Raw genomic sequence first — 23,741 nt, 5'->3', positions numbered from 1 at the left:
TGGGTTTGAACCCTGACTTTGCTATGTTGAAACTACATAATCCTGAGTAAATTACTCAGCCTCTCTGATCCTCAGTTACTCCAGCATCTGTTGTTGTGTGAATGCCTCCTTGAAGAGCCATCATGAGTTACAGAGACTGTGTATTCTGACAGGGATTCAGATAAGGCATATTTTATGCAGTTTGAGGCTGCTCTAAGGACCTATATTAGATCACTTAGTCCAATCCAGATAGCTTTTTTTTGTACCACTGGAATTGTAGTGAACTCAGTGCCCCCCCCCCCCCCCCAGTTCTCTCAGTGCTTGCCATCTCTGCTCCCTGGGTTGTTTGCTTGCTTGCTTCCTTCCTTTCTTCCTTTCTGTCTTCCTCTCTCTCTCTCTTTTAAATTTATATAATGGAAATATTGACAAGACTATAGGATAAGAGGGGTACACTTCCACACAGTGCCCACCCCCAGAGCTCCATATCCAATCCCCTCCCTTGATAGCTTCCCTGTTTGTTATCCCTCTGGGAGTATGGACCCAGGAAGGATCATTGCGGGGTGAAGAATGTGGAAGGTCTGGCCTCTGTAATTGCTTCTCTGCTGAACATGGGTGTTGGCAGGTTGATCCATACTCCCAGCCTGTCTCTCTTTCCTTAGTGGGACAGGGATCTTGGGAGGCGGGGCTCCAAGACACATGGTGGGGTCCTCTGCCCAAGGAAGTTGGGTTGGCATCACGGTAGCATCTGGAACCTGGTAGCTGAAAAAGAGTTAAGATAAAAAGCAGAGCAAATTGTTGACTAATCATGAACCTAGAGGCAAGAATATTGCAGATGAAGATTTGGGGGTCACCGTTTTAGAAATAGCTAGTAGGTCTATTTTAGGTATATTCCAAGGGTCCCATGACTTTACTAGTTTTTGGCTGAGCCTGACATCTAATATGAAGGTGCACCCAAGTTATTGTCTGGGGAGATGGTGTCATAGTTGGAAAAAGGACCAGGAAGCTGGATCAGGGAAGAGAGTAGCTCCTAAATATGGGGTAAGTATATAAATATTGTTAACTGTAAACCCATCAGTTTGATTTGGGGCCCATATTCAGTACAGGAGCCTCTGTAACCTCTGCATCTCTGTATGTCTGAGCTTGCATTCTGTGATCATAGCTAGGAACATTCTAGGCTGCACTCATTTCAGGACCCGTCCTCCTAGAGTGGCAGAGTATGTTGACCCAGCCTCCCTTCAGAAAGTGGGGCAGTCCCTACCATTGCTGTTGCAAATTGAGGGCAAGGTGCTGTAAGAGGCCCACAAGAGGGCTTATGATGTTGTTCCTAAATGGAGATGACCGGTGATAGTGGAGAGAGGGATCTGTTAGAGGTTTAGGCCCATCATGTCTGTGTGGGAATCGCAGGACTCCCTCACTAGGGCCTCTGGCCTATTTTCTTTCTTTCTTTCTTTCTTTCTTTCTTTCTTTCTTTCTTTCTTTCTTTCTTTCTTTCTTTTTTTCTTCCTTCCTTCCTTCCTTCCTTCCTTCCTTTCTTTTTTTTGCCTCCAGGATTGGGGCTCGGTGCCTGCACTACGAATCCACTGCTCCTGGAGGCCATTTTTTCCCTTTTGTTGCCCTTGTTATTTATCATTGTTGTTACTATTATTATTGTTATTGATATTGTCATAGTTGAATAGGACAGAGAGAAATGGAAAGAGGCGGGGAAGATAGAGAGGGGAAGAGAAAGATAGACACCTGCAGACCTGCTTCACTGCTCCTGAAGCGACACCCCTGTAGATGGGGAGCTGGGGGCTCGAACTGGGATTCTTACGCCAGTCCTACGCTTTGCACCACACGCGCTTAACCCTCTGCGCTACCGCCCAGCACCTTCTGGCCTACTTTCTAATTGCTATCACCAGTATCTCTTAGCCCACAGGTTCTCCTCTAATGCTTGGAACCTACACTGCTTTTGGTCTTCCCATGAGGTCATGTCTCTCTCTCTCTCTCTCCCAGGTCGGCAACCACATTGATGTGCTCACTGGTAAGTGGGTAGCACAGGACGCAGGCATCGGGGCCGGTGTGGACTCCTACTTTGAATACTTGGTGAAAGGAGCCATCCTACTTCAGGATAAGAAGCTCATGGCCATGTTCCTGGGTAAAAAGAGAAGGGTGCTTTCCCGTGATTTTTCTTGTAGACATGTGGCTTATTACTTATAAACTTTTAATTCCTCCTAAGTGGCCACATAATCAATTCCTGAATATGCATTCAAAGTTGCATTGGTCTTATACCTTCCTCTTAAGGTCCATTACACTCATTTCTACCTTCATACAAAAGCCAACTGAATCATGCTTCATTCTATGTTCTGGATACATGCTACGTTTCCTGGATTTCTTTTTTCCTGACCATTGTATATGTGGCCTTTTCTGTGGATTTCTTTCCCACTGTTTTTGCATGACCAGATCTATTCATTCTTCAAAACCCAGCTAAAGTGTCACCTTGTTCAGGAAGTAACTTGATCCTTCCTCAGAATTTAGGGCTTTAGAGTGGGGGTAGACAGCATAATGGTTATGCAAAGAGACTCATGCCTGAAGCTCCAAAGTCTAGGTTCAATCCCCCATACCAACATAAGCCAGAGCTAATAAGTGCTTTGGTTAAATGTGTGTGTGTGTGTGTGTGTGTGTGTGTGTATGTGTATTTTAGGGCTTCAGCACCTTTTTGCAGTTGGCTGTCACTTAGTCTTTCTCCCAGTGACTGATGCGTTCTTGATGATATTGAAGAATTGTTGGGGTCCTAGTAATTATCATAGCAATAATTGGTTTACTCAAGAATATTTATTGAAAACCATTGATGTGGCAGGTACTATATATTACACACATGATTTTGTTTAATCCATATAACACCATTTGAGATTCTTATTTGTTTGCAACTTTGTGCACCCAGATACGTTTCACTAGTATGCACTTAGTGTTGGAGATTCTAAGGTGAACAAAACAAAGTCCTGACTCTATTGCATGTATAATCTGATAGTAGAAGACAATGTGTAAATTCAAATTGCTACTAGAATATAAACTCCTTCAGAACTAGACTTTTTTCTTAGCCCAAGATGGATAGCACTTAGTAGGTTCTCAATAAATATTGTTGAGTGAATAATAGATTAAATAACACAAATAATAGGCTAAATAATAGATTAACTATATAACATTACTTTCCCTACTTTACAGATAATTAGAAGAAAAATCTTGGGGGCCAGGCAGTGGCATACCTGCTTGAGCTCACACAATATCATATGCATGAACCCGGGTTTAAGCTTTTGCACTCTACCTGCAGCGGTGGGCTTCATGAGTGGTGAAGTGGGTCTATTTTAGGTATCTATCTTTTTCTCTCACTCTCTGTCACCCCCCACTCGCAACTTCTCTCTATCAAATAAGATCTAAGAAAAAAGGGGTGGGTGGCAGCTGGAAGCTGTGGATTCATAGTGCCAACACCAAGCCCCAATGATAAATAACTCTAGTGAATAAAGGATAACTAGGTGGGTCAGGCGGTAGCACAGCAGGTTAAGCACATGGCACAAAGTACAAGGACTGGCGTAAGGACCCCTGTTCGAGCCCCCGGCTCCCCACCTGCAGGGGAGTCGCTTCACAGGAGGTGAAGAAAGTCTGCAGATGTCTATCTTTCTCTCCCCCTCTCTGTTTTCCCCTCCTCTCTCCATTTCTCTTTGTTGTATCCAACAACGAACAACATCAACAACAACAATACTAACCACTATAAGGCTACAACAACAAGGGCAACAAAAGGGGAAGAAAAAAAAATGGCCTCCAGAAGCAGTGGATTCATATTGCAGGCACTGAGCCCCAGCAATAAGCCTGGAGGCAAAAAAAAAAGAATAACTAGAAGGAAAACTTTGCCCAAGATAAACTTACTTGCAAGAAGTAAAGCTAAAACTGGAATTAGGACGTAGAAGTTTTGTTCCAGAACCCAAGCATCTTGTTCTCTCCATGCTCTATGTTTTGCTGCATACTAGTACTGTTTAGAGGCTAGACCATCAGAGGAGTCTTCAAAAATATGTCTATGCTTCTGTTGTCATGACCTGCTTCTATCTAGCTAATCGCCAACATATGTTGTTCATTATTCGATCTCTACTGCAGAATATAACAAAGCTATTCGGAACTACACTCGCTTTGATGACTGGTACCTGTGGGTGCAGATGTACAAGGGGACTGTGTCCATGCCCGTCTTCCAGTCCTTGGAGGCCTACTGGCCTGGTCTTCAGGTAGGAAGGATTAGAGAGAGCCACTGGTTTTCTATGGAGCTGGCAAAGCAAGCTCATTGTGATGTACAGATCAAATAGAACACATGATTTAATTATGAACTTTCTTTGAAAGAAGGGTAGGTTGGGAGTAGAGGTGAGATTTAGGGTGAACAAGGAGATTGAAGATTCTGCCAAATTGAATTATTCAGGGGAGGGGTGGGGCTGAGGGTTTTGTGTATCAGAAACTGAGCTTCCAGTTTGCTATGGTTTCTTGCACTATTTAAAATAGACAGTGTCTTCCCAGCCTGGATCACAACAGCCATGGCAACAACTATTTCTCTGAGAGATATTTCTGTCAGGTTTTGACAGCAACAGGAGCTGTTCAGCCTGCTGTCACTATTCTTCCCAGGTTCAACCCCCCATATCCCACCATAAACCAGAGCTGAACAGTGCTCTGGAAAATAAATAAATAAATAAAATTAAAATTGAATCTTATTTGATTTCTCAAAGTCTGGTGACATAGGTAGCATATTATTAGCACTGCTCAGCTTTGGCTTATTGTACTGGATATTGAACCAGCTACCTCAGAAACTCAGGCATGAAAGTCTTTTTGCTTAACTATTATGCTATCTCCCCAGCCCTAGTGAAGTTTTAAAAACTAAAACCTCTTTAATAATTTTTTAAAAATTTATTGGATAGAGACAGCCAGAAATCAAGAGGGAAGGGATGATAGAGAGGGAGAGAGACAGAAAGACACCTACAACACTGCTTCACCACTTGCAAAACTTTCCCCTGTAGGTGGGGATGGGCTCAAACCTGGGTCCTTGTGCATTGTAACATGCGTGCTCAACCAGATGTGCCACCTGGCCCCCAAACCTCTTATTTTTTAACTTAAAATGTTTTTTTAATATTTATTTATTTCCTTTTGTTGCCCTTGTTGTATTGTTTTTTAGTTATTATTGATGTCGTCATTGTTAGATAGGACAGAGAGAAATGGAGAGAGGAGGGGAGGAGGGGAAGACAGAGAGAAGAGAAAGGTAGAAACCTGCAGACCTGCTTCACCGCTTGTGAAGCGACTCCCGTGCAGGTGGGGAGCTGGAGGCTTGAACCAGGATCCTTACTATGGTCCTTGCACTTTGCGCCATGTGCGCTTAACCTGCTGTGCTACCGCCCGACTCCCAACTTAAAATGTTTTAAGCAGGACCAAAGAGATAGCATAATGGTTAAAAGTTTTAAATAATTTTTTACAACAGAGAGGTTAAAACACTGTTTCATTATATGTGATGTCAAATATTTTATTTATTTACTTATTATTTTTTATCAGAGCACTGTTCAGCTCTCACTTATGGTAGTGTGAGGGATTGAATTTGGGATTTTGGAGCCTCAGGCTTGAGAGTTTTTGCATAACCATTATGCTATCTACCTCCACCCATGTCAGGTATTTTATATACAACTTTCATGACACTTTGAAGTAAATAATGTTTTAGAGGTAAAGAAAGGAAGTTTAAATATGTTCATTTGATCAATAAATATTTGATTGCCTACAGTGCTCATGAATGCCTTGCCTTAATGAAGTTTATAGAAGTAAAGAGGCAAATAAGTCAGTCAGGGGGTCAGGTGGTAGTGCAGTAGGTTAAGCGCACGTCAAGCAAAAGGACTGGCGTAAGGATCTCGGTTCGAGCCTCTGGCTCCCCACCTGCAACGGAGTCTTTTCACAGGTGGGGAAGCAGGTAGGCAGCTGTCTATCTTTTTCTCTTACTCTCTTGTCTTCCCTTCCTCTGTCCATTTCTTTCTGTCCTATCCAACAATGAAGACATCAATAATACTGACAGTAATAATTACAACAACAATAAAACAACAAGGGCAACAAAAGGGAGGGAAAAAAGTCAGTCAGCTGGGCCAAGTGGTAGTGTAGCAGGCTAAGCAAACACAGCACAAAGTGCAAGGACCGTTGTTAAGATCCTGGTTCAAGCCCCTGGCTTTTCACCTGCAGAGGGTCACTTCACAAGTGGTGAAGCAGATCGGCAGGTGTCTTTCTCCTTCTCTGTCTCCCCCCCTCATTTTCTCTCTGTCCTATCCAACAGCAATGGCAACAAAATGGAAAAGATGGCCTCTAGGAGCAGTGGATTCTTAGTGCAGGCACCAAGCCCAAGCGACAAGTAGTGAGACCAGTGAGGAGGTAGGTCTTTGAGACCATCCCAATTTGAGATGCTCATAATCAGACCAAGTTCTGGAGATAAAGAGAGAGAGAGAGTGCTTATGGGATGGGGGAGAGTCAGAGATAGCTACCACCAGGCTTCTAGCTAGAATAGCTGGGTGGATGATGGTTCCACTTAACAGGAAGTGAGAGTGGCAGGAGTAGGGAGGCAGCTTTGTGGGAAACTGAAGGAACTAATAACTTAGCTTACAAATGTCTAATTTGCTCTATATGTGAGACATTCATTGGCAATGTCAAGGAGGTCAGCTGTTTCCAAGCTTCTTAGCAATAGCTAGTAAAATTACGAACACATGTCTATCTTGACCTAAAAATCCTAATTCAGGAAGCTTATGTCACAGATACACATTGCATATGTTTGAGATGACTTATATACAGGGCTACTCATTGCAGTTTTGATTGTTAACAGTAAATAACAAAAAATTAGAATCACACTATCTGACGAATAATAAGGAACTCATTAAATTTTGGTTTAACCAATGGAATAACTAGGAAGAGGAGGGGGACAGGTAGTTGAATGCACACATTACCATATGCAAGGACCCTGGTTCAAGTCCCTAGCCACCACCACATGGGAGCACCAAGTAAAGAATTACTTTTCTAGGAAAATGTACTACTAATTCTGAGAAGCTAAAATAATTGTTTGTATGAAGTAAGCTTACATACCCATCATTACAAATGAAGTATGAATTTTTCTTCATAAGACTCCTTGATTGGTTGTTTATAATGCTAAGAACCCAGTAGCCGCCTTAAAGCCCACTGAAGTAGGAAACCCTGTGAGCAATGCTACATTTTAAAATATATTTTATTTATTTACTAATGAGAAAGATAGGAGGAGAGAGAGAGAGATAGAAAGAACCAGACATCACTCTGGTACATGTGCTGCCAGGGATTGAACTCAGGACCTCATGCTTGAGGTCCAGTGCTTTATCTATTGCACCATCTCCCGGACCGCATAATGCTACATTTTTGTGACGTCATTAAAAAGGATGATTTATAATCACAAAAGTGTAAATTAGGATTGCCTCATCCTGCTGAGCACACACACTACCATGCACAGGGACCCAAATCCAAGCCCCTGATCCCCACCTATGGGGGGAAGCTTCACAAGTGGTGAATCATTGCTACAGGTGTGTGTCTGTCTCTCTCCTTGTCTATTTCCTCCTTCCCTCTCAATTTCTCTATCTCTATCCTATAAATAAATAAATTAGTCTGGAAGAAAAATCACACAAAATCCTACAGAAGCAATGGAGCAGTGCTGGAGTATCTTTCCTTTCTCTTTTCTAGCTCCCTTACCCTCTATTTGGGAAAGGGGAAAAAAAAAAAAAAAAAAAGGAAAAGGAGAAATGTCTGTAGGGAATGGTAGAATCATATTCCAAAGGTCCTGAAGGTCAGAGACTTTGTAGACCACTATTGTCCTTAATAGTGTATGGGGGTGGGAGGGAGGTCAGGCAGTGGCACACCTGGGGTAAAGCCCCTGGTCTTTACATGCCGGGAGAAAGCTTCACAAATGGTGAAGTAGAGCTGCAGGTGTCTCTCTGTCTCTCTCCCTCTCTGTCTCCCCCTCCTTTCTCAATTTCTTTCTGTCTCTATCCAATAATAAATAAATATATTTTAAATTTTTTTTAATTTATTTATTTTATTTATTTATTCCCTTTTGTTGCCCTTGTTGTTTTTTTATTGTTGTAGTTATTATTGTTGTTGTCGTTGTTGGATAGGACAGAGAGAAATGGAGAGAGGAGGGGAAGACAGAGAGGAGGAGAGAAAGATAGACACCTGCAGACCTGCTTCACCGCCTGTGAAGTGACTCCCCTGCAGGTGGGGAGCTGGGGTTCGAACCAAGGATCCTTATGCCAGTCCTTGTGCTTCGCGCCACCTGTGCTTAACCCGCTGCACTACAGTCCGACTCCCAATAAATAAATATTTTTAAAGAATTAAAAAATAATAATGTATGGGGGAGATAGCATCATGGTTATGTAAACATTTTCATGCCTGAAGTTCAGTCCCTTGTACCACCATAAGCTAGAGCTGAGCAGTGCACTGGTTAAAAAAAAGAAAACAGAAGAAAAGGGATGAGGCTCAGAGAAGTTATTTGGTTCAGGACCACACAATGAGTAAATAGCAGACTTAGGATTTGCTTGAAGGCCTTTTGGCTCCAAAGCCTTTGCTTTCTCTCAACCCTGAAGGGTTTGTATATGGGTTTTTGTGCCTGCTGGCTGTATGCCTAACTTAACAATGTCCTCTCTACCATAGAGCCTCATTGGAGACATTGACAATGCTATGAGGACCTTTCTTAACTATTACACTGTATGGAAGCAGTTTGGGGGGCTCCCCGAATTCTACAACATTCCTCAGGGATACACAGTAGAGAAGAGAGAGGGCTACCCACTTCGACCAGGTAAGCACCTCCTCTGGGCCATCACCATCCCACACCCTCTGGCTCTCCAAACCCCATCCCCCACATCTCCATGCCTAATAAGTGCTCATGTGTCCGGTTTCTTCTATCTGACTCTTCTGACGAACCTGGGTTATTTTCCTGCTAGCAGTTATTTCCTGTGTTTTCAGATAAGAAGACAGAGACCAAGTGGGTTGAAATGACTTGCTCATGGCTATTATATGTAGGAGCTGAGACTGGAGCCTACGTCCCTTACCTAAATCTTATTCTCTTTCAAACTTTTTATTTCACTAAGAAATAAAAAGCAGTTTATGCTATTAGGACTCCAAAAATCTGACAAGCATCTTAGATTATGCTTCTGTAGTATGGAATGTGAGGATTTTGGAGTGAATTTTAGGAATGAATCACCTGGACTTATTCACCCCCTTATTTGCAGCTCAGAAATCAAGATGTAGGGGGCTGGGTGGTAGCGCAGCGGGATAAACACACATGGCGCTAAGCGCAACTACCAGCGTAAGGATTCCGGTTAGAGCCCCGGGCTCCCCATCTGCAGAGGGGTCACTTCATGAGCGGTGAAGCAGGTCTGCAAGTGTCTCTCTCCCCCCCTCTCTGTCTTCCTCTCCTCTCTCCATTTCTCTCTGTCCTATCCAACAATGACGACATTAATAACAACAATAATAGTAACAACAACGAGGATAAACAACAAGGGCAACAAAAGGGGAAAAAATAACCTCCAGAAGCAGGGGATTGGTAGTGCAGGCACCAGGTCCCAGTGATAACCCTGCAGGCAGGAAAAAAAAAAGAAGAAGAAAAGAAAGAAAACAAGATGTAGAGTATTGGGGGGGTTGCTCCACACCAGATAACTGTCTTAAGTTTCTCTTCAGCTTTAGTCTTCTGATTCACTGCAGAAAAGTTCAACATTGTAGGGTGGGGGAGAGGAGGGGGTCGGCAGGGAGGTGGACAGAGGAAGGAAACTTAGTCAGTACACACCGTCATCCCCACCCGCAAACAGGTTCTATTCCTTTTGTCTTAGACGCTCTATATCATCCCACTTGAATGCCTTACCGTGCTGGGAAAAGTATTCTAGGGGCTTCTATCCATATTGCTATCTCTACCCCATTTCCTTCTAAACCCAAGTGATTATTGTAGGAGTTGTGGAAAGGGAACAGAAGAGGAACTGAAACAACTGTTTCAGTTCCTCTGAACAAATTAAGAACAAATTAAAGAACAAATTAGTCACTCTTGACTCCTTAGAGACTGCTGTTCTTGGTATTTTTCATGCATTTTTTTTCCCTCATAACTTTTTTTTTTTTAAAGAAAAAACTCTTAGAAGATATCATATCCCGTATTAGCAGTAGAAAAGATGAAAATCAGAGTTTGGACTTACCTTCTGCAATGTCAGCATTAGAGAGAAACTGGGAGGTCTTTTTTAAAAATATTTTTTAAATTTTTTAAATTTTTACCAGAGCACTGCTCAGCTCTGGCTTATGGTGGTGTGGGGGATTGAATCTGGGAATTGACGGAGCCTCAGGTATGAGAGTCTGTTTGCATAACCATTATGCTGTCTACCCCTGCCCACCTGGGAGGTCTTCTAATTGAAATTCCTCTCAAGAAATGCTCTGTCACAGCTGAGCAGTGACATAGCCAGAACTGAGCCATGCTCTGGATATATGAAATCATGTATTTTGTTAAATTTTTTTCTCTGAAAAATATATATGTAATATATTATACACTAAATATTATATAAAATATATGATATAGATCTTTTTTCTGAAAATACGTCTTTTTTTTTAGTGCAGGAAGTCATATTTATTTCATGCAATATTTTTTATTGTCATTTATTTATAAAATAAAAAGTATCTACAAGACCATAGTATAATAGGGGTACAATTCCACACAATTTCCACCACCAGAGTTCTATATCCCATCCCCTCTCTTGAAAGCTTTCCTATACTTTTTTTTTTTTTCTTACCAGAGCACTGCTCAGCTCTGGTTTATGGTGGTATGGAGAATTGAACTAGGAACTTTGGAGCTTCAGGCATGAAAGTCTGTTTGCATAACCATTATGCTATCTAACCCCACTCAAGCTTTCTTATTCTTTATCCCTCTGAGAGCATGGACCCAGGATCACTATGGGGTGCAAAAGGTGGAAGGCCTGGCTTCTGTAATTGCTTCTTTGCTGAATATGGGTGTTGGGAGGTTGATCCATACTCCCAGCCTGTCTCTCTCTTTCCCTAGTGGGACAGGGCTCTGGGAAGGCAGGGTTCCAGGACACATTGGTGGGGTCTAGGGAAGTCAAGTTGGCATCATGGTAGCATCTGCAGCTTGGGGGCTGAAATTCCCAGTCTTAAAGCAGCCTCCTTACAGAACTCATGCCAGGTGTTGTTTCTAAGCCGCCATCTTCTTCATGCTGTCCATATATCTTTATTTAAAGATTTTATTTATTTTTCAAACTTTTAAAAAATTTCTTTTCTTTTACATTTTTTTATTATCTGTATTTATTTATTGGATAGAGACTGTCAGAAATCAAGAGGGAAGGGGGAGATAGAGAAGAAGAGAGACAGACAGACACAAGATAAGATAGAGAAAGAACCAGACATCACTCTGGTACATGTGCTGCCAGGGGATTGAACTCAGGACCTTATACTTAAGAGTCTAATGCTTTATCCACTGTTCTATCACTTGTACCACCACACATATGTATCTTTCATTAAAACAAGAATTTAAATTTAAAATGCCCTGCCACGTGTTACCTGGTGTTTGCTCAGTTACTACCAGTGGCAGGGTACTCACTAAAGACAGGAGCCCTGTCCATTTGTAGAGCAAACAGGCAAGAAGCATGTGGAAAGTAATGCATCAATGCCAGGAATCCAGGAATGTCTTAGTACAGTCATCCTTCCTGCCCCAAAACAATATAAATGAGATGTAAGATACAGCTCTAGAATTAGATTGGTCAGTACCATAAGCTTTGGTACATGCATCTAATCAGCAGTGCTGGGGCGCAAGGCTGAGCCTATGGCTTCTAAGCCTCTTGACCTCCCCCTAAGCTCAAAGCTAAACCTTAGGCTGCCAACCTCCTCTAGAAAGTAATTTGAAATGAAATGAAAGCAATTTCTAGCATATCTAGGTCCATGTGTGGAAGAAAGAGAATTTAGGCCCTGTTCACTGATGCAGCCAGCTGCTAAAAGCAAAAAAGGGAAGTTTGAGGGATAGGAGATGACTTACCAGATAGAACACACACTTTACCATGAGCAAGGATCCAGGCTAGAGCCCCTGACCATGGGAGCACCTGCATGGGAGAAGCCTCACAAGTGGTGCAGTACTATGATGCCTCTCTTACTTTGTCTCCCCCTCTATCTCTTACACTCTACAAGTAGTCCATCAAGGCCTAAGAAATCCTGTAGGCATAGAACCCCAGCAGTAACCTTGGCAGCAAAAAGGGAGGAAAGCAGGGAGGGAGGGAAGGAAGGTGGGGAGATTACCTTGAAAGTACTAACTTTTCTTATTTTTTTAATAAGTGGATGTTCTTTACTTATCCACTTTTTCCCCCACTTTATTATTTGTTGGACAGAGACAGAGAAATTGAGAAGGAAGGGAGAGAGAGAAAGAGACAGAGACAAAGACAGCTAGACTTACAGCGCTGCTTCACTGCTTGTGAAGCTTCCCCCCCCCCCACTGGTGGGGGCTAGGGGTTTGAACCCCAGTCCTTGCACACTGTAACGTCTGCACTTAACCAACTGTGCCATTCACTTGGCTGCCTTTTCTTATTTTTTATTTAAATTTTTTTCCAGAAAATTTACTGTTTTAACACTGCTTTACAATATTATAATGACATAATATCATATTAAAATTTTAATGGCTGAGTAGTATTCTGTTGAAAAAATATATATATATATATATCATAACATCTTTATGTAATCAATCATGTCAGTGGGCAGCTAGGTGTATTCCATATTATTGCTCTTCTGAATAATACAGTTGTGAACATACAGATGCATATATCATTTCAAATTGCTGTTTTCATGTCCTTGGCATTTTCTGTTGCTAGATCATAAGGTACTTCCATTTGTTATCTCTTTAAGGACTCTCCATACTGATTTTCATAGGGGCTGTACCAGTTTGCAGTCCCACTAACAGTATTGCAGAGCTCCTTTTTCTCCACATCCTTGCCAGCGCTTATTTGCAATCTGTTTTTATGTGATAGCACTTAATTTTTTTTCTTTCTTTTTTTTTTTAGATTTATTTTCTAGTATTTATTTATTTATTATTTATTCCCTTTTGTTGCTCTTGTTTTTTTATTGTTGTTGTTACTGATGCCATTTGTTGTTGGATAGGACAGAGAGAAATGGAGAGCGGATGGGGAAAAGAAAGACAGACACCTGCAGACCTGCTTCAGCACCTGTGAAGTGACTCCCCTGTAGGTGGGGAGCTGGGGTCTTGAATCGGGATCCTTATGCCGGTCCTTGCACCACCTGTGCTTAACCCACTGCGCTACACCCAACTCCCAACTTTTCTTTCTTTTAACACAGCTAGCATGTCCACCTACCAGCAACTGTGCTTCAATCTGTCTTCGGCTATGAACAGTTGGGTTAACAGTTATCTAGAATCCCTGGAGCTAAGAGAGTGATAAACTGAAGAGAACTGGGGACATAGGATGAAATTTTTTTTTTTCTGAAAATAAGAAATAGAACTTGCAGTAATAAGTCAAAAGAAAAAAACAGTAAAGAACATTTAAGAGATAACAAAAGAAATATGAATGTGGAGTCTATAGTAGATGCTAAATGACTTCTGGAGTAATCTTAATAGTTGTAGGAGAATAGCTTTGCTCTGGAGAAACATAGTGAATTATTTATAGCTAAAAGACTTTTTTTTTTTTTTGCCTCCAGAGTTATCATTGGGCTCCACTACAAATCCATGGCTCCTGGTGGCCACTCTTCCTTCCTCCCTTCCTCCCTCCCTTCCTCCCTTCCTCCCTCCCTCCCTTCCTCCCTCCCTTCCTCCCTTCCTCCCTCCCTCCCTTCCTCCCTCCCTTCCTTCCTCCCTCCCTCCCTCCCTCCCTTCCTTCCTTCCTTCCTTCCTTCCTTCCTCCCTCCCTCCCTCCCTCCTTTCCTCCCATTCTTCCTTCCTCCCTTTCTTTATTTCTTTCTCTCTATTTTATTTTTACTTGACAAGACAGAGAAATTGAGAGGGGAAGGGAAGATAGAGAGGGAGGGAGAGAGAAAGACAGACACCTGCAAACCTGCTTCACCACTTGTGAACTGTTTCCCCGAAGGTGGGATATGGGGGCTCGAACCTGAGTCCTTGCACATAGTATTATGTGCACTTTACCAGGTGTGCCACTGCTCAGCCCCCTAAAAGACTAATGTTTATAACATTCTCACAGGACTTAGCAATAAATAAACAAAATGTGCAGGGGAAAAGAAGAGTGGGCTCATGTCTGACTACCAGATTCTAGTCATGGTGTAGAAGAAAGCTAGACTCTTGCTTTGTTCACAGTGAACTTATGACAGCATCTTTGTTAGAGTGAAGTTTGACACTCAAATATCTTAAACTTCATCTTTTTGTCTCTCCTTCTCAGAAAGGACTTTAAAATGGCAGGATCATGCTTTCAAGCTTTAGAATTAGGTTAGGCTGGGAGTCAGGCAGTAGCGCAGCGGGTTAAGCGCACGTGGTGCAAAGTGCAAGGACTGAAGAAAGGATCCCGGTTTGAGCCCTGGCTCCCCACCTGCAGGGGAGTTGCCTCACAAGCGGTGAAGCAGGTCTGCTGGTGTCTATCTTACTCTCCCCCTCTCTGTCTTCCCCTCCTCTCTCCATTTCTCTCTGTCCTATCCAACAATGACGACATCAATAACTACATCAATAACTACAACAATTAAAAAAAAGGGAAAAAATAATTAGGTTTGCCTACGAGTATCAGGAAGAGAAAGATAGCTTGATTAAGTTAGGAACTTATTTCTTGGAGTCTGGAGAGTTATGTTACTGGTTTTGGTGTGTGCCTTGCTATGTGCACAACCCAGGCTTGAGTCCTGACACAATCTGTGAAGTGCCACATGCCTGGGGGAGCTCAGGCACTGTGGTGTCTATCCCCCTCTCTGTCTCTGTCTCTGTCTGAATGAAAATATTGGGCCAGGAACAGTGAAATTATGCATACATGAGACCCCAGCTCCACAAAATAAAAAAGAGAGAGAGAATAGAAGAGAGAGAGAGAAGGAGTGAGGGACACACACACACACACAGAGAAATTCCTATCCCACATTCTGGCCTTAGGTTGCTCTCTGTGGTGCCAGAGACAGATCTTAGTTCAGTATCTGCATGCTAGGAATAGCTGTTGTGATGGTTGGATAATGATAGGGATTCTGTTCTGTTTGTTCTTACCTGAGCACTGATCAGCTCTGGCTGATGGTGGTGCAGGAGATTGAGCCTGGGATTTTGGAGCCTCTGGCATGAGAGTTTCTTTCCAGAACCATTATGCTCTCTACCCTGCCTGGATTGTTTCTAAGGAGGAAGGGAGGAATAAACCTCATGAGATAAGCAGCAACTTTAGCCACCTCCCCTAACCCCTATCCCAGGATTGTTGTTTCTTCTCTGAGATGTGAGTTCATGACTAGTTGTTTTTTTTTGTTTTGTTTTGTTTCCCTTGCACTGGAACTTCATACATAATGTGATTCCTCTGCTCTCAGACTAACCTTTTCCTTTCTTCCTTTCAAATTCCTTTCATTTTTCCCCATTTTTGACACAGAGAGAGGGGGTGGGGGGAAAGGAGACATCTCAGCAGAGTTCTGCCATACGTGTCCGGTGCTCCCATGCAATACCAGGGTTTCCAACCTGGTGCCCTGTGCCTAGATAAGAGTCACATGCTGGGAATCGGGCTGTAGTGCAGTGGGTTAAACACACTTGACGCAAAGCGCAAGGACCAGTGTAAGGATCCCGGTTTGAGCCCCCGGCTCCCCACCTGTGGAGGTCGGGGGGGGGGTTGGGTCGCTTCACAAGCGGTGAAGCAGGTCTTTAGGTGTCTGTATTTCTCTCCCCCTCTCTGTCTTACACTCCTCTCTGTTTCTCTGTCCTATCCAACAACAATGACATCAATAACAATAATAATAACTACAACAATAAAACAACAGGGCAACAAAAGGGAATAAATAAATTTTTTTTTTTTAAAGTCACATGCTTCTGGATGAGCTGCCTCACAGCCACCAAGGTCAGTGTTAATGCCGGTCTCCACTAAGCTTCAGACTTTGGGTCTATTCTCTTCAAAACTCAGCATCAAGTTGTCTCTCTTATTTCTTTTGGGTAGATGGTATGGAAGGGGGAATCTCTCAGTGTCTCTAGTGGGTCCTAACACTCTCCTGCCGAGCCACTGGGTAAGGTGGGCTTCTTTTGGACTTTACAGAACTCATTGAGAGCGCAATGTACCTCTACCGTGCCACGGGGGACCCCATTCTATTGGAACTCGGGAGAGATGCTGTGGAATCCATTGAAAAAATCAGCAAGGTGGAATGCGGATTTGCAACAGTAAGTGTTTGCATGAGTTCAAAAATCAGGAAATGTCTCCCTTAAGTACTAAAGAGTCTTTTAAGGGTGAAGCATTGAGAGTTCGGAAATACTAGCTGTAGGAGGGAGGACTGAAGAACAGAGAACAGATAAAGTGTGATAGTGCTCACAGAGCTAGAGCTAGTATTCCTGGATGTCTCAGCTTCATACCCTTGACATTCTCTCTGTACTATTTAACAGGACTAATTTGCAAAGGTGAGTTTTATGATATGCCAATAACATGGAATATAAAAAGGAAATATAATTATATATAAATTATATCATGGCCCTATATCCTAGGAATCTTAAGAAAGCAGTCCCACTAGTTTCACAGGCATTTATTGAGTCTTTTTTCAAAAATATTTTATTTTATTTATTTATTTATGAGCAAGAGAGAAAGATATATAGAGAGAAACCATAACACTGCTCAGCTCTGGCTTATGATTGTGCTGGGCATTGAACTTGGGTCCTCAGAGCCTCAGGAATGGAAGCCTTTTGCTTAACCATTATGCTGTCTCCCCAGCCCTGTTGAATCTTTTTATAGGTTGGGCACTGTGCTAGGCCAGAGGGCTATAGCAAGGAGGACCCTGAACTGATATTTCAGTAGGAAAGAAAATGGACGTGATTCTAGGATACAAAAAGAAGGTTAATTGTGGGGAGCTGGGTAGTGGTGCCCCTGGTCTGGCACATATGTTACAATGCACAGGGATTCGGCTTCAGTCCCCCATTCTCTACCTGCAAGGCAGAAACTATAGATGTGAAGCAGTGCACAGGTGTCTCTCTTTCACTCTCCTTCTCTATCTCCCCTTCCCCTATAAGTTTCTCTCTGTACTATCAAGTAAATATAAATAAAAGAAGGTCATTGTGACTGCAATAGAGTGAGCAAGGAGGAAAGTGGAAAATAAATTCCCAGAGGTAGGTTTATCTAAGCTGCAGGGAATGATTTAAGTATTCTTCCCAGCAGAAAAGCCTTGGTAGGACTTCCAAGTGATGTGGGATGATTTATGTTTTGGAAAGAGCACTCTGGTATGAATGGGTCATGGGTATGAGCCATGTCACATCTGTATACAAGATATAATTAAACACTCATTGTAGGCATGTAAAAACCAGATATGCAAGGAATTGTCTGAAAGAAAAATCACATAAAATCCTACGGAAGTTTTCTTAGGGTATGGGATTAAAAACAAATGTATTGGGGGTCAGGCGGTAGCGCAGCGGGTTAAGCACATGTGGCGCAAAGCGCAAGGACTGACGTAAGGATCCCGGTTCGAGCTTCTAGCTCCCCACCTACAGGGGAGTCATTTCACAGGCGGTGAAGCAGGTCTGTAGGTGTGTGTCTTTCTCTCCCCCTCTCTGTCTTGCCCTCCTCTCGCCGTTTCTCTCTGTCCTATCCAACAACGAATGACATCAACAGTAACAATAATAACTACAACAAGGCTACAACAACAAGGGCAACAAAAGGGGGAAGAAATGGCCTCCAGGAGCAGTGGATTCATGGTGCAGGCACTGAGCCACAGCAATAACCTGGAGGCAAAAAAAAAAAAAAAAGAGAAAAAGTATTGGGACTAGGCACATGTGACCATGCACAAGGATCCAATCCTCAAGATTCAAGCTCCCAGTCTTCACCTGCAGGGAGGGGGCTTCACAAGTGGTGAAGAAGTGCCATAGGCCAGTCTCCCTCCCTCACCCCTCCCCATTTCTCTACATTTCTCTAAGTCTCTATTCAATAAATAAATAAAATTTTATTTGCCACCAGGGTTATTGCTAGAGCTCAGCATGATGGATGTACAGCTCCCAGTCCAATTATTCTTTCTTTATTTTTTTCTTTCTATTTTTACTTGGTAAGACAAAAAGAAATTGAGAAAAGAGGAAGAGAGAGAGACACCTGCAGACCTGCTTTACTGTTCATGTACACCCCCCCCTGCAGGTGGGGAGTGGGGGCTCGAACCCAGGTCCTTGTACATAGTAATGTGTGCTTTTAACAGTGTGTGCCACTGCTCAGTTCCCTAAAATATTTGTAATGTTTTTTTCAAATTTTTATAATATATTCTACAAATAAAACCTAGATATGTATTTTTAAAGAAAGGAGGAGTGTGTGTAATGGGGAAACAAAGCAATAGTATGTTTTAGTCTCTAATGTATTTTGTGAAGAGCCAAAGTGGATGAGTCCATTGGGGCCTTCTTAGGAATTTTTTATTTATTTCTCCGAAAATGAAGCCCTCTGGATGTCTTCCAAGGCGAATGTTGGGAATAGGCGTGGACTCTGGCCTTTGTCAAACAGGGAAAGAGAATAATAATCAGTTTATCAAATCTGTATTTTAGCCCCACTTTAATGTAAAATGTATACCCACTGAGAATTACTTTTCTAGGAAAGGGTACTACTAATTCTAAGAAGCTAAAATAAATGTTTGTATAAAGTAAGCTTATCCACCCATCATTACAAATGAAATACGAATTTTTCTTCATAAGACTCCTGATTAGTTGTTTATAATGCTAAGAGCTCAGTCGTCACCTTAACGCCCACTGAAGGAGGAAACCCAGTAAGCAATGCTACATTTTTGTGACATCATTAAAGAGGATGATTTATAATCATAAAAGTAAATTAGGGGGCCAGTCATCGGCTCATCCTGTTCAGCACACACACTACCATGCACAGGGACCCAAGTTCAAGCCCCTGATCCCCACCTATGGGGGGAAGCTTCACAAGTGGTGAATCATTGCTCCCTGTCTATTTCCTCCTTCCCTCTCAATTTCTCTGTTTTTCTCCAAGAAATAAATTAATAATAATAATGTCTTTTTAAAAAGTGTACTGCAAAGGGGCTAGAAGAATGTCATGTAGGGAGGTCAGGGAAGACCTGTCAGGTGAAACAGCACCTGCCAGAATTGAAGAAACCAGAGTAAGAGTCTGAAAGAAGAGTGCTACAGGCTGGCAAAACCAGAAATGAAAAGACCTGGGTAGGAATGAGCTTAACTAACCATTTATCTGGAGCTGCAAGTCAAGGGAGAGTAGAGGCCAGGTCATAAAGAACCAATTAGCATATGGTAAGAGCTTTGGCTTTTTTTTTTTTTTTTAATGAAGCTGAGACTTCGTACATGTGTGATTTTACCACTCTGAACTACTTTATCATTTAGAGAGACCAGCAGAGAGACACAGCACCAGAGCCTCTTCCGGTGCCATAGCTCCTCCCAAGTGGTGTCATGTCAATGCAGGAGCCCTACCTGGTTAACTAGCTCTCTGACCTAGAACTTTGGGTTTTTTTTTGTTGACTTGAAATGGGCTGTCAAAAGATAATTTTCAGTGGAGGATCAGCAGGTAAGACTTATTAAATAAATGCAGATGGCTTCTGATATAAAACAATGGTCTGACTTACAGTTTTTCAACTTTATGATGGAACAAAAGTGGGTCAGGTGGTGGTGACCCACCTAATTGAATGCACATCTTATCATGTGCAAGGGCTCAGGGTTCAAGCTCCCAGTCTCCATCTGCAGGGAGGAAGCTTCACAAGCTGTTTTTATCTCTCTCTGTTCCTCCCTATCTTTCCTCTCAATTTCTTTCTATCCTATCAAAAAGAAAAAGAAAAAAAATTTCTTTTTGATGATACAAAAATGACACACATTCAGTAGAAACTATACTTTGGGGGCCAGGTAGTAGCATACCTGGTTGAATGCACATGCTACAATGTACAAGGACCCAGGTTCAAGCCCCCAATCCCCATCTGCAGGGGGAAAGCTTTGTAAGTGGTGAAGCAGTGCTGTAGGTGTCTCTCTCCTTCTCTATCACCCCCTTCCCTTCTCAATTTCTGGCTGCCTCTATCCAATAAATAAATAAAGATAATTTAAATAATAAACTAAACTTAGAATTTTTATGTTTTATTTATTTATTATTGGATAGAGACAAAGAGAAATTGAGAGGGGAGAAGGAGGTGGGAAGGGAAATAAACAGCGACAGCTGCAGCCCTGCTTCTCCATTCATGGAGTTTTTCCCTTGCAGATGGGGATCAGGGGCTTGAACCTTGATCCTTGTGCACTGTAATGTGAGCACTTAACCAGGTGCACCACCATCTGGCCCCCTTAACCATTATGCTATCTATCCCTGACTGAGACTGTATTTTGAATCTTGATCTTTTCCTGGAGCAGTGATATGTGATGCAATATTCTTGTGATGCTGGTTAGCAGCAGCAAGGGTAAGAGACTGATACTCTATAGTGCACTGTGTGGCCAGTGTTTTTTGCATATTGTGTCTTCACATGCCAACATGTCTGCAAAACACCCATCTGTGTCGACATTTGACACTTAAGGGTTTCATTAGATTATTTTACTCAATTGCAAACTAATGTAAGTGTACTGAGCATATAAGACGTACTTACAAGGACAATCTCTCTTTCCTCCTTTTTTCTTTCTCTCTCTCCTTTCTCTCTCTTTCTTCCTCTCTATTTTTAAGATTTTATTTATTTATTCATGAAGAATGATAAGAGGGGAGAGAGAACCAGACATCACTCTGGTACATGTGCCTCTGGGAATTGAACTTAGGACCTCACACTTGAGAGCCCAATGCTTTATCCACTGTGCCACCTTCCAGACCACTGCAAGGATAGCTTCAGTTTATGATGGTGGGTTTGTCAGGACAAACCAGTGTGGAAACAGAAAGTGAGGTTGCCAGTGTTGCTAATTCAGGTGAGAGGTGGTGCTGGCTTGGTAAAGGGTAGCACTCTGAAAACGCAGAGGCTTTGCTCAGAGACTCAGCTGCTTAGCATTGGAGCAGGGATTCCTAAGGGAGCTCCCTGGCACTTCCTGCTGCACTGTGACCCTATGCTGACTTGCTTTCCTCTCCCTCATGGCAGATTAAAGATCTGCGAGACCACAAGCTTGACAACCGCATGGAATCTTTCTTCCTGGCTGAGACTGTGAAATACCTCTACCTTCTCTTTGACCCAACCAACTTTATCCACAACAATGGCTCCACTTTTGATTCCGTGATAACTCCCTATGGGGAGTGCATACTGGGGGCTGGGGGCTACATCTTCAACACTGAAGCGCACCCCATTGACCCCGCCGCCTTGCACTGTTGCCAGAGGCTGAAGGAAGAGCAGTGGGAAGTGGAAGACTTGATGAGGGAATTCTACTCTCTCAAACGGAATAAATCAAGATTTCAAAGAAAAACTTTGAGCTCCGGGCCCTGGGAACCCCCAACAGGGCCAGGAACATTCTCCTCATCTGAAAACCATGACCAGCCAAAGGAGAAGAAGCCTGCCAAGCAGAAGGTCCCACTTCTCAGCTGCCCTAGTCAGCCCTTTACCTCTAAGCTGGCCTTACTGGGACAGGTTTTCCTAGATTCCTCATAACCACTGGATGAGCGTGTGCGTGTGTGTGTGTGTGGTGTGTTTGAAACTAAGCTATAAGAATAAATTTGCTTTTGACTTCTGTGTTTTCTTATTTTACATACCAAACTTCTTCAGGAGATTTCACCCAAAGAAAGCATTCAAGACTGAAAACAACTGTGAATCTAGTTTATTTGTCTCACACAGTTGAAAAAGCAGCTAAACCCAAAGTCGACTGAGTCTGTACATCTCTGGGGTGAATAGTTGATATCCCTGCCTTTCAAGATTCCCCTTTTCGGGTATCTTTGGGTGCAGCTGCAGATGTAGTTCTCTGATGGTTCTTGTTGCCAGCCTTATGCTTGGCACTTTTGGTCACTTTTATCTGTCCATCAATCCTCCCATGCAACATAGTTTGTCTTTGCTTTCTTTTGTAATTCTAGGGCCTTGCGCATGCACTATCCCAATACTCCTGGGTCAATTTTTTTGTAATTTTTTAAATTTTTAACTAGAGACGGGGACACACAGAGGGAGAGGAAGAGGAACCACAGTAACAATCCCCTAACCCAACTTTGTATCAGTCCTAGCCACAGAATTCAGCAGTGAATTGGCAAAGAGTTTTATTCTCTCTCTTATTTATTATTATTTTAATTTTTTAATATTTATTTTTATTATTTATTCCCTTTTGTTGCCCTTGTTTTGTTGTTGTAGTTATTGTTGATGTTGTTGTATAGGACAGAGAGAAATGGAGAGAGGAGGGGAAGACTGAGAGGGGAGAGAAAGACACCTGCAGACCTGCTTCACCACTTGTGAAGTGATTCCCCTGCAGGTGGGGGAGCCAGGGGCTCGAACCGGGCTCATTACGCCAGTTCTTGTGCTTTGCGCCACCTGCGCTTACCCCGCTGCGCTACTGCCCGACTCCTTAATTTTTTAATATTTATTTATTCCCTTTTGTTGCCCTTGTTGTTTTTTTATTATTGTAGTTATTGATGTCATCATTGTTGGATAAGACAGAGAGAAATGGAGAGAGGAGGGGAAGACTCTAGAGGGGAGGAGAGATAGACACCTGCAGGCCTGCTTCACTGCCTGTGAAGTGACTCCACTGCAGATGGGGAGCCGAGGGCTCGAACCAGGATCCTTTGCCCATCCTTGTGCTTTGTGCTACCTGTGCTTAACCCGCTGAATTAGAGCCCAACTCCCTATTTATTATTTTTTTATTGCCACCAGGATTATTGCTGTGGCGTGATGTTTGCACTATGAATCCACTACTCCTAGTGGCCATTTCTACCCCCTTTTTTTTCTTTCTATTTTTATTCATAGGACAGAGAAATTGAGAGAGGAAGGAGAGAAATAGACACTTGCAGACCTGCTTCACTGCTCATAAAGGATCCCTGCTGCAGGTGTGGAGCAGGGGGCTCGAACCTGGCTCCTTGTGCTGGTCTTTGTGCACAGTACTATGTGCACTTAATCAGGTGAGCAACTGCCCAGGCCCAAGAGTTTTATTCTCATGAAGACTAAATTCCAGTAGAGAGAATTACTGTGATCAATAGGAAGAAAATAGGGTGCTGTGCTAATAAAAGTATGGGGAGAGGTACTCTACCTTTGATGATATGGTCAGGGAAGGCCTCTGGGGGAATAATGTTGTTTTTCTTTAATATTTTTATTTGTTTATTTTTGGATTGAGACAGAGAAATTGAAAGGGAAGGTAGAGATAGGAAGAGAGACACCTGCAGCCCTGCTTCACCACTTATGAAGCTTTCCCTCTGCAGGTCGTGACCAGAAGCTTGAACCTGGGTGCTTGTGCACTGTAATGTAGGCACTTAGCCAAGTGCACCACAATCTGGCCCCCAAGAATGAGTATTTAACCTCTTATAATTAAGAAAAGAATAGGATAAGAATCTACCATATACTCATTGTCCAACTTCAACAAACCCAGCTTCAAAGGTGGCCAACTCATAAGTAACTTTATTTCTGCCCACACTAGGTTATTTCGGATGAAATCCCAAACATATCATCTCACCTGTATTTTAGAATGCACCTCAAAAAACCTATAAAAATTATTGAGGGTAGATAGCATA

General features: G+C 42.6%; 1 protein-coding gene across 4 annotated transcripts in view; it reads left to right on the top strand.

Moving 5' to 3' along the window:
* Positions 1 to 21,765, top strand: part of EDEM2 (ER degradation enhancing alpha-mannosidase like protein 2) — a 42,664-nt gene extending 20,899 nt beyond the window's left edge. For 2 of the 4 annotated variants that reach the window (XM_007522652.3, XM_007522651.3), the window contains 5 exons: positions 1,972 to 2,113; positions 4,105 to 4,229; positions 8,677 to 8,821; positions 16,209 to 16,330; positions 21,190 to 21,765. In XM_007522652.3, the coding sequence (XP_007522714.1) occupies positions 1,972 to 2,113; positions 4,105 to 4,229; positions 8,677 to 8,821; positions 16,209 to 16,330; positions 21,190 to 21,690 (1,035 nt within the window). In that variant the 3' untranslated portion in view covers positions 21,691 to 21,765. The remainder of the gene's footprint in view (positions 1 to 1,971; positions 2,114 to 4,104; positions 4,230 to 8,676; positions 8,822 to 16,208; positions 16,331 to 21,189) is intronic. The other 2 variants (XM_060188873.1, XM_060188877.1) reach the window with 2 other exon arrangements.
* Positions 21,766 to 23,741: the final 1,976 nt, after the last annotated feature.

Source organism: Erinaceus europaeus, chromosome 1 (genome assembly GCF_950295315.1).
Source record: "Erinaceus europaeus chromosome 1, mEriEur2.1, whole genome shotgun sequence".
Taxonomy (NCBI): domain Eukaryota; kingdom Metazoa; phylum Chordata; class Mammalia; order Eulipotyphla; family Erinaceidae; genus Erinaceus; species Erinaceus europaeus.
Note: the sequence above shows the minus strand (reverse complement) of the source record. Positions and strands in the feature narration are given on the sequence as shown.